Source organism: Xenopus laevis, chromosome 2S (genome assembly GCF_017654675.1).
Source record: "Xenopus laevis strain J_2021 chromosome 2S, Xenopus_laevis_v10.1, whole genome shotgun sequence".
Lineage (NCBI taxonomy): Eukaryota > Metazoa > Chordata > Amphibia > Anura > Pipidae > Xenopus > Xenopus laevis.
In genome coordinates, this window is record NC_054374.1 from 35468787 (window position 1) to 35484266 (window position 15480).

The following is a 15480-nucleotide window of genomic DNA, read 5'->3' on the forward strand; positions in this document are numbered from 1 at the left end:
TGATTGGTTTAAAATCTTCTGCTAGCATCAGGCTGTAAATCAGTTTGTAATACAGTACATGCTTCTGCATTTTTATTCTCATTTTTTAACTAGTGCCAACTAGTTTTTAATGACTTTGCCAAGGTATAAATAATGTAAGCCCAGCTGGGGGGTTGTATTTAATTGCTAAGTCGTATTAGTATTTTTATATTATATTATATTGTTACATTGGCACTGCAAACACCCTCCCCCCTCATATACCATGTTCTTTTCCATTGGAGCTATGATTGGGAGGAGATGTAATAGTGTGAGGCAAGGAGCAGGTCTTGGTCGGCATCCCCTAAACCCAGTCTGACCCTGCTTTAGAGACAGTATAGTGCCATAATCCTAGTCTAGACAGAGCTCAAAGGTTACCTGTGGTGGTAGGTGCCTTGGGAAAGTTAATTCAGAATTTGCATTTTAGGCAGTCTAGTCTAGAACTATCTTTATAAAGTAAGAGAACATTCATTCAAAGTGCACTAAGAGCAAATATTAGTGTCATCTTGGCATCTCTTTGTCTCTTGTCTCCCCAAAGGGCTGGATTTCTAATTTGGCTACCCACCAGGCCAGAGGATCCTCACATCTGTACCCCCACGTCCCCCCCATACACACACCGGGCATGGGCATGTTGGATTTCTAGATAAAGTGAGATGGTGAAAGACTAGCTTTTAACTAACAGAATGAATTACATACTTCAAAAGGGCAGGTTTACTAAGACTAGGTGCTAATTTTCACTAGTATACTTATTCATAGCAACAAATCACCTATTTGGTTCCATATTCTAACAGATAGTAGATGAATCACGACTCATTGGTTGCAAAAGGTAATTGCACATAAATAGCAACTATTTTTGTAAAGGATCCCCTTTAATTGTTATGGCTTTACTAAAGCATTTTTCCACACCATAACTAAGCAATATGTACTGTAAGTGCAATTAATAATTACACCGAACACATTTTTTCCATTTGGGATGCACATATATAGTAGTAGTCTAAAGTAGCACTCAAGTCTACTCATCAGTCTTAATATGCCATAAGTCTGACACTGCACTATTTTCTATACTTTACTGCTGTACATCACATCATCAAACAATATGAGCACTAGAGATACTGTATATAAATGATGGCATTCTGAACAGATCTTGCCTTTCATCATAATCTTGTTTCCATTACATGCCTCAAGGTGATCATTATGCATTCATTGTTTTATGTTTTAATTTGTTATTCCATATGTTGACAGTCCTACTATGAATACCACCAACCTTGCTCATCTACTTATTTATCATAGGTTTTATAGTTCTTGTTGTATTGATGACATTGAGATGTACATTCGCCTCCGTTCACCAAATTCATGTTTTAATATTAATTATAATTCAGTTTTTGATAAAGACAGGTCTCGGTTCTGTATATCATTTGTAAAAGGGGAACTATCATGAAAAGAAAAAACATATTTGTAATATCAGAATTATCACATAGAAATAATAGACAATTACATTCTGTACTATTTATGGAACAATCGGGTTTCTCTTCACTGTCCCTCTCAAGGCTTTAAGTCATAATTTTATATATACAGTATATTTTGGTATTTCTAGTACAGAAGACACTTCATATGTAAGAGTTGCCTTAGTCCAAGAGTGCCCATACTTTACTAATGTGGGGTCTACTTTTAGTGATGTTGTCCCATTATGATCTACATTCATAATAGCATTGTTAGCATTTTTTATTACTTAAATATTATATTGATTTATGGGAAAAGTTATATTGCTATATTTAAGAATGTAATCATTTACAATGTATTATTATTATAATATTATGATAAATATCTGATTGGAAAGATTAAACAGGAGGGTGATTTAGACAAGCTGTTTGTTGACAGAGTCTTAAGATCTACTGATCATCAGTTGAAGGTCTACTGGAAGATCAATTACAAGAGGTCCTCTGCACTCAACCCAATTTCAATATATTTAAGACAGAGACATTTTGTGCATACTGCTACTAAAAATGCCTTACCCTTTAAACAAAACAGGGATTGTTTGTCCATATATTGCAATATATTTAAGCTGGCCAACTACGTCAAAGTCATCCCATATCTGGCCAGTCCTACGCTCAATTTTATCTGATTCATTAAGAATTCTATTGCTTCATTATACATTTTACAAAGGGACTAAGTTTTACCTGCAACTTACTAGCTGCTTTCAAAGTAAAACTCCCAAACTTGGCTGTCCTTTTATTAGACACCAGTGGGATCACCTGACTATAGCTGTGAAGGGTGGGAGCTACAAAATGGAGCTGGTCACTGCTCCTGTATAAACTATAACAAACAAGGGAAAGTTGTGCTCACCACTAATTTTTAAAAACATTAGGCGGAGGTGCAATGAGGCTGTGACCACAAAATACATATATTTAAGCTGGCCAACAACCACTACTTTTAGCCACCAGTGGGATCACCTGACTATAGCTGGGTAGATCCCGATCTACCTTTTGGGCCCCCCTGCCTTAGTCTATTAAACACAGGCCTGGAATTGTGGCAAGGTCACAAAGGTCCTCTGGCACATGCACATGCTTGTGAGGGAGTTGGGAGCTAGGACATTGGGACCCAAGGCCAAAATCCAGGCCTGATTGCACAAAGAGTAGCTCTACAAGTACTCTACAAATTTTCCCATCACACTAAGGTTATGGATTACATTTTGCACTTGATAGTATCTCCATTTATCCATATTAGACTATATACCTTTATACTTTTCTATTATAGGAATAGGGCCTGTCTCGTATGGTAGAAAACTTGTATTATTAATTCCAAAAGTCGAAACAAATCCCCCGAAAAAAAACAACACATTTTGACTTGTATAGGGGTTTCCTACATTTGTTTCTATGTAAAAATGTAGAGTGTCATTCATATCTTTAAAAAGGTTTTATGAATCAAAGATATGTGGAGAATAAGAACAGGTATGGGACCTATTATCTAGAATACTTGGAACCTGGGGTTTTCCAAATAAGGGATCTTTCTGTAATTTGGATCTTCATACCTAAAGTCTACTAGAAAATCACGTAAACATCAATTTAACTGGCTGGTTTTGCTTCCGATAAGGATTCATTATATCTTAGTTTGGATCAAGTAAAAGCTACTGTTTTATTATTATAGAGAAAAAGGAAATTGTTTATAAAAATGTGGATGGTATGGAGTCTATGGGAGATGGCCTTTCTATAATTCAGATCTTTCTAGATAACAGGTTTCCAGATAATGGATTGCATACCTGTATATATATATATATATATATATATATATATATATATATATATATATATTATATATATATATATACTGTGTATATATATATATATATATATATATATATATATTTTTTTTCAGAACAGTACACATTTTATTTGTATTTATTTTTCCCATAACACAAATTGTTTTGTTGCCCAGATGTTTCTTTTGTTATTTCTAAAAGAGAGACATTATTTAATTCATATATAGTTTAGTGGCATCAGCTGATATTTGCACCCCTAGGTATTTTATACACATATCTTGGCATTTAAAATTAAAGTTTTAGAATCTGCTCTTCGATGAGGAGGGCTTGTTCACAGATAATTCCTATAATTTTTCCATATTCATCGTATAGTTTGAGAATAGCCCATGAAGTTTCAATTCTTTACATATACAGGTATGGGATCTATTATCAAGAAAGCTCAGGACCTGGGATTTTCAGAAGAAGGGATCTTTTGTAATTTGGATCTTCAGAACTTAAGTCTAATAAAAAATTATTTAAACAATAAATAAATCCATTAGGATTGTTATGCCTTCTATAAGAATTAATTATACCTTAGTAAAATGTATTGTTTTATTATTAAAAAGAAAAAAGGAAATAATTTTTTAAAAAATTGATTAAAATGACGTTATGGGGTAGTTTATTTTAGTTAGAGATCGCCACAGGCCACTAGAGTGAAATTCCGCCACTCTTCCCTCATTTCTATGGGATTCTTTAACGAGTATTTATCAATGGATGAAAGTGAAAGTTCATCCTTTGATAAATTGCAAAATCCCATAGAAATGAATGGAGAGTGGCAGACTTTCACTCTAGTAGACTGTAGCAATCTCTAACTCCATTCTTTGATAAATATACCCCTATGGCTTTCTGGATAACAGCTTTCTCCATAATGGATCCCATACCTGTATTAGGGAAGGAGATCATGGGATTAGTTGTTGAATGCAGAAGGTTAGAAGCAAAAGCAACTTTTTATATATAAGAAAAACCAATAAGTGTATGTCCTTCCAAAAAAATCATTCAAAGGTTTATAAAAATACAAAAATGTTTATTAGGATATAGTAAATGGAGGCCTAACGCATTTCGTTTCTATTCGAGCACTATGAGTAAGTGCCCGAATAGACACGCACACTTATTGGTTTTTCTTATGGATATGCACCTATGACTGGGGTGAACTGGGAGTATATCCTTCCCATACTTCAGTTTGTTTATACATATTATAGACATCCTTTTTACTGTGATAGTGTTCACGCTGTTTCCAGGCAACTACCTGTTTTCCAACTTTTTATATACTATTTTACTGTGTTGTACTATTTATATACTGTACAGAAGATGTGGCTGCAACAGAGCCCTGTCCTTACTGCCTGTCCCATGACAGCAGTAAGGCAGAGAGATTAAGACAAGAAGCTCATGGGCTCTAGACAACTATACCCCAGAGAGGAGTAATGTTATCGGTCACCATAATCTTCATTTCTAAAGACATGTAAGAGGTTATGTAATAAAAGACACTAAGGTGCAGTAACCCACAGCATCCCATGGAGTGTTTCTTGGTCACCTGTTTAAAAGCAAAATTTTATTGACTGCCAGAGATTTTGGCACCTGGGCAAATGTGGTGCCTTTTATTACTTACAAGGGATACAATATTACAAGAGAGAACTAACTCAGCTAACAGTAGACAGACAGAAAGATAGAAATCTGTTTCCTCTGATAAGTCAAGAACACTATATATTTAATATATTGTAAGGAGATGTAATTATTTGATAGATAAAAATGAGCCTTTAACAGGCTTTAGAACTATTATTATTAAATTCAAGTTCTGTTGTGATTTGGTTATGCCACAACGGGCTGTTAAATGGCTTCCTCAGTTATTGTAAATAATGAATTATGGACCTGTTTTATTACCCTCCCTCTTTCTTTTTCTCTCTGTTAAAGGTAGATTTATGGTAGGTCTAAAGGGAAACACACTGAAACCATTCAATATTTTCTGTCCATTTCAAAGGTTTGGACTTAATGACCATGTGACTAAAGTGAAAAATCGACAGAGCCACATTAATAAATTTTCTAGATGTCAGATGCTTGAGAATGCATAGTAAGTCAGAGCACAACTGTTAATAGACTAGTGTTAAAAAGACTTAAATGAATAAAGGACTAATGCCACTGAACCACACTGAGAAATCAATAATGCTGGTTGAATCCACAACATACCTACCGAAGTGTCCATAGCTCTACACTATAACCTTCATGTCTGCTCCACCTTGTCTTTTTCATGCAGTTTAAGGAATAAAGGCTATTGGATGTTTTTACAGAAATCAAACTTGTTCATTCTGAAAGTGTATATTTACCCATAAAACAAATTATTGGCAATAGTAATGGCAGTATATTAATTTTACATTTTGTGACACTGCAAAACAGGCCATGCTTTTTAAAAAAAAAAAGATTATAATGACTAGAGCAGAGCAAACATCTACAAGCAGATGGCACTATTTCATTTTGTGAATGATGCTTAATTTGCTGTTTATCAGATGTCTAAAAATATTTGAGTAAAACACCTCAAAGCAAAATGTAGTAGTATAAATGTGACTATATATATATATATATATATAATCTGATCATTCTCGTTGCTTCTTAACTCTACAGTATAATGCATGCATATAATAATACTGATACTGTATGTACAAAGTGACAGACAGACAGGTGATAGATACAGAAGATAGATAGATGATAGATAGATAATAAATAGATAGATAATAGATAGATCGATAGATCGATAGATAGATAGATAGATAGATGATAGATCAATGATAGATAGATAGATAGATAGATGAGAGATAGATAGATAGATAGATAGATAGATGATAAATAATAGATAGAAGGGAGCTAGATAGATTAGATAGATAGATAGATAGATAGACAAAGTGAGAGATGGGGGAGGGTATAAAGGTAGATAGATGAGAGATAGATGATAGATAAATAGATCGATAGATAGATAGATAGATAGATAGATAGATAGAGAGATAGATAGATAAATAATAGATAGATAGATAGATAGATAGATCAATGATAGATAGAGAAATAGATGAGAGATAGATAGATAGATAGATAGATAGATAGATAGATAGATAGATAGATGATAGATAGATCCATAGCTAGATAGCTAGATAGCTAGATAGATAGATAGATAGATAGATAGATAGATAGATAGATAGATAGATAGACAAAGTGAGAGATGGGGGAGGGTATAATGGTAGATAGATGAGAGATAGATGATAGATAGATAGATAGATAGACAAAGTGAGAGATGGGGAACGGTGTAGTGGTCCACGGTGGAGGCAGAAATCAGGCAAATTAAGTACCCATTTTACCCAAGCAAGGTGCATACAATTGGTAATGGCTAATTGGTAGCCCGCATTAAAGAGGTGTCCACATTTACTTTACATTGACATATTTACCCACACCAATATGGGACTTAGCCTCTAAATGCGAATAAACAATACTAGATAACCAAGGCCATACATATGGTATTAAAAAGCAATATTTATTATCACCATGCCAAAACTACTAAAACCATTTAAAATAAGCAGCGCTGCTTGGGGGTGAGAATCCCATTATCCCTATTTTGTTACTATTAGATACAATGCAGTAAGAGAGGCTACGTGCACGCTGTTAATGGAAGCCTCCAATTGTTTCAGTTGTAACAAACTTTTGGTCAAGTGCACGGAACATCAATCTGGAAAGATCCGTAATCAAATGTTCATCAGACGAGAAAGGTGATAAATCATCGCATCTGTAGTATAAATCGCCAATAGAGTACTCAGTTCAGTTTTGGCATGGTGATAATAAATATTGCTTTTTAATACCATATGTATGGCCTTGGTTATCTAGTATTGTTTATTCGCATTTAGAGGCTAAGTCCCATATTGGTGTGGGTAAATAAATCAGGCAAATTAATTACTGTTCACTAAACAAATCAGTTGTGGGACTTGTCCATGGTGCTGAAAGGCGCAGAGGCAGAGGAGACGTAGGGAATCGCTGCAGACTTCTAGATTAGATAGATAGATAGATAGATAGATAGATAGATAGATAGATGGATGCATAGACAGACAGACAGACAGATAGATAGATGGAAGGATGGATAAATAGATAGATAGATAGATAGAGATGGGGGAGGGTACAGCGTTTTTTTCCCTGATGAAAGTTCCAATTAGAAACTGAAACGTTGGATATTAATAAACCTTTTTATTTCACCACTATTATCTGGTTGAAATCCCTTGGAGTGCTGTTGCTGCTGCATTTTTTTTTTACCCTGCTCTGACTAGCACCCAGGCTATATTTTTTGTAAGGTGTGCGCTCCATTCGTATTATATATATATATATATATAGGTGATTGATAGATGAGAGAGAGAGAGAGATAGATGGATGGACGGATGGATGGACAGACAGACAGATCTTTGGATAGGGCTGTAAATAAAGACCAATTTTATTCATCTATAAGTTCCGAGAGTGCAGATTCTTTTGGAGGTATTTAGATAGGTGATAGATAGATAGATAGATAGATAGACAGATAGATAGATAGATAGATAGATAGATGATTAGATGATAGATAGATAGATAGATAGATAGATAGACAGACAGACAGACAGACAGACAGACAGACAGACAGACAGATAGACAGATAGACAAAGTGAGAGATGGGGGAGGGTACATCGGTCCACGGTGGAGGCAGAAATCGGGCAAATGAATTACTGTTCACTGAACAAATCAGTTGTGGGACTTGTCCATGGTGCTGAAAGGAGTAGAGACAGAGGAGACGTAGGGAATCGCTGCAGACTTCTGTCTGACAACACGTTACAAGAGTTGAGCAATGAGCACGATTGGATTGTGCAGGCGATTATTTCACTACTGGACTAATGTAACGGAATGACTGATGATAATCGTACTGTGTAGAAGAGGTAGGAAGGAAACAAAGATGATGAAGAAACTCTGCTAGGCGTATTCTATTGCGGATAATTCAGTTTATCCCTGCAACTGAGCCGTACTTTCATTTACAGTTCTTTCACACGTGCGTCAGAGTTGGTGTCTTCTGACGTCACACAACAAGGCCCATATTAAATCTCAGTAAACGACGTTACACTGGTGGAAAGAAGACAATTAAAGATGCATTGTGCCAGCACTAAATCTGACAAGCTGGATATATGTCTGCCCCTAAATGTTTCTTTTTTTTTTTTATTCGCTTGAGCCATTTCAGTTTGGGGCTGTGGTTGTTATATGTGGCAGTAAAGGAAGGGGCTCCACCGCTCACTGACATAATGAATGCAGGAAAGAGAGTTTTTCCAGCAAAGCCTGTTGCTAATCTTACAGGCTCACAGCAGGATGGAGGACAAAGGGGGAGAGTTGCAGTCCAACCTCTGCATGATGCAATAATAGCGCACATACACAACTGGACTGAGAACTGCGCCCAGGGGAGGGATGGATGAATTCTGCAGCCTGCAAAGGTTATTAAACTACACACACACAGTACAGATGCAGCTTTGACCTGCTGATACTCTTTCTGCGGATGCTGGTATGGCACTTGGGAATGTGCTGGAGTCTCCATACATGCACTCTAATAAATACTAAGAACACACTAATGTGAATGTGAATATAAATATATATATATTTATGTATAGATATAGATACACACACACACACACACACACCTTCCTCTTCCCCCACACTGTAACTAATTGCTCATTAATGAGAAATCTCTCTGGCAGGCAGGTTATCACAGCAGTGTTCAGGATCAATGCCATGAAGCATTTCTAGTGAGCACAACCACTAACACGATTTTAACGATCCCTGGCACGTCCGTTTGCGACTTCTAGGGCTATTCCTTGTGTAGGAGACGCTGCACAATAGCAGCAGCAGCAGCAGCTGGTCGTTGCGTCTGGCAACAATCGCAGAGACAGCGAGAAATAATGACCAAGAGGCGAATGCCAATCCTGAAAGTATTTCATGGTGATTTATTTCAATCTGCTTGTATTTCTTTTCTAGAAGGAGGGGCAGCCCCTGTGGCTGTTGATTCAGGGAGGAGCAGCTGAGGAGGGGGAGTGGGAGATAGGGATGTGCAGTGTTGAATTAGAAGACATCTTATTGCTTCATGGGGCTGTACCTGTAGGTTTTTTAGTAAGGGTTTTGCCTTGCAATGTTCCCTGGTAAGATGCAAGTTTTCAAGTAGAATTAGTGGGTGCTGTACATGTGAGCTGCCTTGAGGAGGGGGGAGGCAATGAGACAGACATATAGGGGTGGGCAGCTTGCCTGCTAATGTATTTTTCTCTTCTCTTCTATCGCTGGCTTCTTGTTTCAGATGCAACCTACCTGCTGGGAGAATTCCTGCCTGAGCCTTACTATTATGCAAGAGGAGATGCAGCTGCACGTTGGCAGTGACTATACATATAAATGATGTGCTAAATAATCGCCTGAGACCAATGAAATACACAAAATTGTATCTATGTGGTGATCTTTCCAATGCAACCATGAAGCAGGTATATTCCCATCTCTGGCTGAGACCCTATCAACTACCGATGGGCTTCTAAGAGGGGAGTCAGGGAAGAGGCTTATTTAAATTTTATATTCATTATATTGTCAAGTCTACTGGCTCCTAATCTGTCTTCATTGTCGCTGGGATTGCTCCTCTTGTGCTGCCGAGTCATCATGGGACTAACCTAAAGTGTTGAGAGACTTTCCATCACCGGTTGCTGCAAGATGGTTAAATGAACAGCTGGGAAGTGACCCTCACCTGGACCTTCATGGATCTTCATTGCCATAGGAATATGGGACGCTGATCCTTGGGCGATTAAAAAAAAAAAAAAAAAACAGTTTAAAATCAACTTTCCTAACTGTCACTACAGTGACTGATCAGTTGCAGGTAGTTCTAATGAATTAACCCAGCAAGAGCCGCTTCCTTCAGGAGGATGATGATGATGAGGATTGAGTAACGGTGCAAAGTCTCTAATATGCTTTTAAACTCACCTGTGACACTGGGAAGTGAAAGATTTGCAAGGACACTAATCTTTCAGCCACACTTTATATTGCACCTCTTCTGTTTTCATTTAGTGAGAATTGAGCAGCCAGAGAGTGAGAGATCTTTTCACACACAGAGACTACTAATGGTTTATGTTCTTGAGCATCATATTATTTCCCCCCTCTTGTGTTTTAAGAAGAGAACATCTCTGTATGCTTGTGGTCCCTGATGGTCCTGGCCAGGCTCTGGGGGGGCTTCAGATCTCAGCCTGTAACTGTCCCCCTCCTAAGCTGCCTCTGCACTAGGATGTTGCGGAAGGTTCTGCACAGGGGCCTGAGAAATTGCTTTTCAAGACTTGGCTTTTTTATTGCCAGCCATCCAGTGTTTTTTATCTCAGCCCCAGTATTGATCTCAATCTTGCTGGGGGCCAGTTTCAGTAGGTACAGAGTAGAGGAGAACATCGAATATTTGCTTGCCCCTAAACACAGCCTGGCCAAGATAGAGAGGAACCTAGTGGATAGCCTCTTCCCTGTAAATCGATCCAAGCATCGTCTGTATTCTGATCTGCAAACTCCTGGATGGTACGGCAGGGTCATCATCACATCTTCTAGGAGAGCCAACATGCTGGACCAACATCACACCGATCTTATCTTAAAGGTAAGTGGCTGCTGCAGACACTGCTTCATTTCACTTGGCTCTCAGAGCAGACACTGCTTCACTCCACCTGTTGCCTTGGTATCATTTACTAGAGCAGTGATCCCCAACCAGTAGCTCCTAAGCAACATGTTGCTCTCCAACCCCATGGATGTTGCTCTCAGGGTCCTCAAAGCAGGTGCTTATTTTTGAATTGCAAGTTTTAATTCCATAAAAGCTAAGTATAGTGCCAAGTAGAGCCTCTTGTAGCCTGCCAGTCCACATAGGGGCTGCCAAATAGCCAATCACAGCCCTTATTTGGCACCCCAAGGGACTTTTTCATGCTGTGTCCCTCAGCTCTTTTAACATTTGAATGTGGCTCATAGGTACCCCTGTACTAGAGTAAATAAAATTGCTTGTGCTTCAACCACCTTGTGTAACTTTGTTGAGTTGAGTGTAAAGCAGTCAGAAACCCTTGGCAGGGGTTACATAGACATATCAGGTAAAAATACTGCTGCAACACCTGCAAAAGTTTAATTTATTAGGTCAGACAACCAGACAAAGTTTCAGGCTTACTCCCATAAATGGTATAATTTACTAGACATATCAACCCAGTAGAGCTTTATGTCCTCCACATCTGTGTAAATCCTTATCTCCACCCTTAGCACCAAATATATGCATTCATTTTTGGATAGCTTGTTGTCTGGAAAAGTTTTTCTGTTTCTGGGCCACATGCATTACAACTATTTGCAATAATAAATAAAAGAATGCCACCTGCGATAGAATATAACTACTTCTTTATTCCCCTAGGGTTTGAAAACAAAAACAAATGTTTATGAACAATAAATGTTTGCATTGTTATTTTACATATAAAACCCTATGAAGCTTAAATGGGTTGTTCACCTTTCAACACCTTTTTAGTTCAGTTGTTTCCAGATAATTCATCAGAATTAAGAACTTCTACTTTGCTTCTAAAATAATACATTAGTTGATACATTTCTTATCTTTGATCCTCCTGAGCAGAATCCCTGAGTTGCAGTTGTTAGAATTGATACAATAGTTGCTAATACGCCACAGATACTGCTGAAAAATATATCAACGGAATGAAGCAAATTGTAACAGTTCAGAATCTGCACCTGGATCACTGAGCTGCCAGATTGAAACTCCAGAGACTAGAACATTAAGCTTTCAATGGTAAATGGTAAAAAAAAATTATAAATAGAACAATCTGAAAACAACTAGTTTGGAAGCTGAACAACCCCTTTAAATTACATTGTTGCAATTTGCATCCAATGTAATAATGGTGTAAGAGAAAATGAAGAAATATTATTATTCACCCCATAAGCATCTAGCCCTGATGTAATGGTCACACTGGCCTTTAGGTTTGCTTTAGGAATAGTTGTTGCTGCATGTCAATTTGTGAAAAACCCACATAGAGACTTTTCTTTGCAAAAGTTTTCTGTGCTCAATTGTACTGTAGTAACCTAGTGAAAAGGCAACCTAACAACTGTCTGGAGGATATTCAATAACTGAAGTGGATCAAAATGTGAATTGCATGTATTTCCATTGTATAGATCAGAGCCCCCCAACCTTTTTTACCCATGAGCCACATTCAAATTGTAAAAAGAGTTAGGGAGTAAAACAAGCATGAAACAAGTCCCTCGTGGGGATGCCAAATAAGGGCTGTGAACGGCCTCTATGTGGGCTGGCAGCCTACAATACACCTGGTTTTTATGCAACCAAGAATTGTCTCCAAGTCTGGAATTAAAAAATAAGAACCTGCTTTGAGGCCACTGGGATCAGCATCCAAGTGGTTGTTGAGTAACATGTTGCTCACAAGCCACTGGTTGGGGATCACTGGTATAGATGAAGTAAAATAAATGGAGCAATTAGGAACCCACTTCTCCTTTGTCCTGTAAAATTAAAGCAGGCAGTGCCTTGTTACAGACATGGAAAGTAAGAGGAACAAAATTGGAAGATGTTACAACGCTGTTTATATTAATTGTGTTAGAGCTCATAGACACAGGAGATCATTTGACTCGGGAAGCACTTTAATTAGATTGTAAATGCAAAAACATATGTGAAATGAAAAGTGCACTGAGCAATACACACAAGAGTATATTGAGGTATGCACACATTTCTAGAACTTGCCACAGCTTCAGATTAATATTAGGAGAGTGAGAGCACAGTGCAACCTAAGTATAGCAACCATAATTTTATGTAGGATTGTGACAGATACTGAACATGCAGAGTGGCCATAAAAGCATATATGATTGCTTGTAAACTCAAAAAAAAAATAGTATTACGTTTTAACTGGCAAATGCAGTGTAACAGGTATAAAATGCCTATTGCTTTTATATACCCAGTAATCCATGTGCATCAGCTGAGGGCCTGGCCTGTAAGACTCAGTAAGCTATTTTTATAAATATCCTTTAGGGTTATTAGACACAAGAGTATCTCTACTGAAAGGTGTACTGAATGTAAAAAAATGTATATATTATATTTAGATGTGTTTTAACACAAGTTACTGCATTTTTAGTTGCATCAGATGCATGAAAATGCAGCATGTTGCATAATGGAGCACAACTATGTTAAACATATATTTGAAAACTGAAGGAGACCCATGGACTCCAAATCTTCTCAAATTAAAGACACTCCTCTGGCTTCATAAGTAAGTTTTATAACTGGTAACATTTTATTGACTAGGTTCATCCATTGAGAAACAGTAGGGGGACTGGGTTTTGACCATTGTAGTATAATTTTTTTTTGGCAGAAATAATGGCATTATAAATAACAGCATTCTACACAATATATGAGTTTTACTTTGCACCACAATGACAGGGGGTCCGTTGTGCTGGGGGAAAGAATGGCTAAGAGGTTGGAGGAGTGTTTAAACTAGGCGGGGGGGGTAAGTGAACTAGAGATTTTTGGGGAAGCTAGGGTGTACTAGGCATTGGGAGTAGTAAGGGGTCATGGGGGAGGAGTGAAACGGGGTGAACAGTTTGTAAGCTAGGGAAATCCTTCTGTTACAAGGAAAACAGGCTAATATTAATTTAAAAATGAATTCTCCATTAATTAATGTAGATATCAGAAAAAGAGGTAGTAACCTCCGATGCATTTTGGCAAATGGATGGAGTTCGTCAGGTAAAATGGGAGAGCTAGAGTTAATTACAGGCACTTATATTTATAATATAATTGGTATAACTGAGATAACTGGTGGGATGAAACATGTTACTGGGCTGTGAACTTAAATCGCTACACCCTTTTTAGGAGGGACAGAGGGATTAAAAAGGGGGGTAATTCAAGCCTGAATTAAAGCCATACTCTATAGAAATAATAGTGAATGGCACTGGGGACAGCATGGAATCCCTCTAAGTAGAGATTTCAATGGCACAAAAAGTAACAAAGAAAATTATCATTAGTTTAAACTACAAACCACCTTGTATAAGTGAGGAGAATGAAGCCCAGCTACTTTTACAAATAGAAGCGTCTTCACAACTAGGTCAAGTTATTATCCAGACTTCAATTTTCCAGACATGAACAGGGTAATGGGTTTGCCCAGTCAGAAAAAGCTAGAAGGTTTTTTAATATGCTGAATGGCAACTTTTTATTCCAGCTCGTTCAAGAACCTACTAGGAATGATTCTCTTTTGGATCTTGTAATAACTAATAATATCAAACTATTCTCTAGCATTTGCGTGGCTGAGCATTTGGGGAATAGTAAACATAACATGGTCTCCTTTGAGATTATGTTACAGAGGCAACACTATGAGGGAGCAACTAAAACACAGCATTTTCAACGTGCAAACTTTGCCAATATAAGAGCATCTCTGAACAATATTAACTGGAAAAGGATTTTCACAGGGTTAAACACAGAAGAAAAATGGGATGTCTTTGAAATGTTGCTTAATAAATACACGTCAGTAGATTCCCCTTGTTGCAAAGCATTTCCTCTGTGGTTCGATACAAGTGTTGGTGTTAAGGTTGATAAGAAAAGACGTGTGTTTACCAGTTACAAGGAGGCCAATAAATCATGTAAAAAAAAAAAAATTGATCAGACAGCTATCAGACAAGCTAAAATAGAGATGGAACAGAGAAGTAAAAAGAATGCAAAATTATTTTTTTAAATGCACAAATAGTAAAAAAATCAGCTTCAGAGGATTGACAACAGGGACAAGCTGAAGATCTATTGGGATACATTTTACTTAACCTTACAGGAGTATAATACAACTAATGCAAGGTTTTGAAATGTATCTCTTGTAGAAATTAAAAAATAATATAGTGAATCCTTGGATTTTTTCCCACTGTTCATCTATGATAGAAGGAAGAACCCGGCACCATTTATCTAGAGCTTTATGGAAAGGTGAAGGGAACATATTCTACAGTGCTCGGCATAAGGAGGATGCATGAATATTTAGTCTATAGAAAATTATTGGAATCCAAGCTAGTATGAACCAAATTGGGCTCTTAAATATTCAGATCTTTTCAAAAGTTACATGGCATTGCGATTTTAGAGAAAACGTGTTGATTTGTGGTTTCAAAAACCTCTAAAATGAGATAAA

The 15480-nt window shown here is 37.2% G+C and overlaps 1 protein-coding gene across 2 annotated transcripts in view; it reads left to right on the plus strand.

Annotated features, from left to right (window-relative positions):
* The first annotated feature begins 9182 nt into the window (after positions 1–9182).
* The window catches only part of ptchd1.S (patched domain containing 1 S homeolog), an 86737-nt gene continuing 80439 nt past the window's right edge, over positions 9183–15480 (plus strand). The window contains exons 1-2 of one of the 2 annotated variants that reach the window (XM_041583643.1): positions 9183–9280; positions 9630–10943. In XM_041583643.1, the coding sequence (XP_041439577.1) occupies positions 10515–10943 (429 nt within the window). In that variant the 5' untranslated portion in view covers positions 9183–9280; positions 9630–10514. Of the gene's footprint in view, positions 9281–9387; positions 9478–9629; positions 10944–15480 lie in introns of those variants that run through there. The other variant, XM_041583642.1, reaches the window with a different exon arrangement.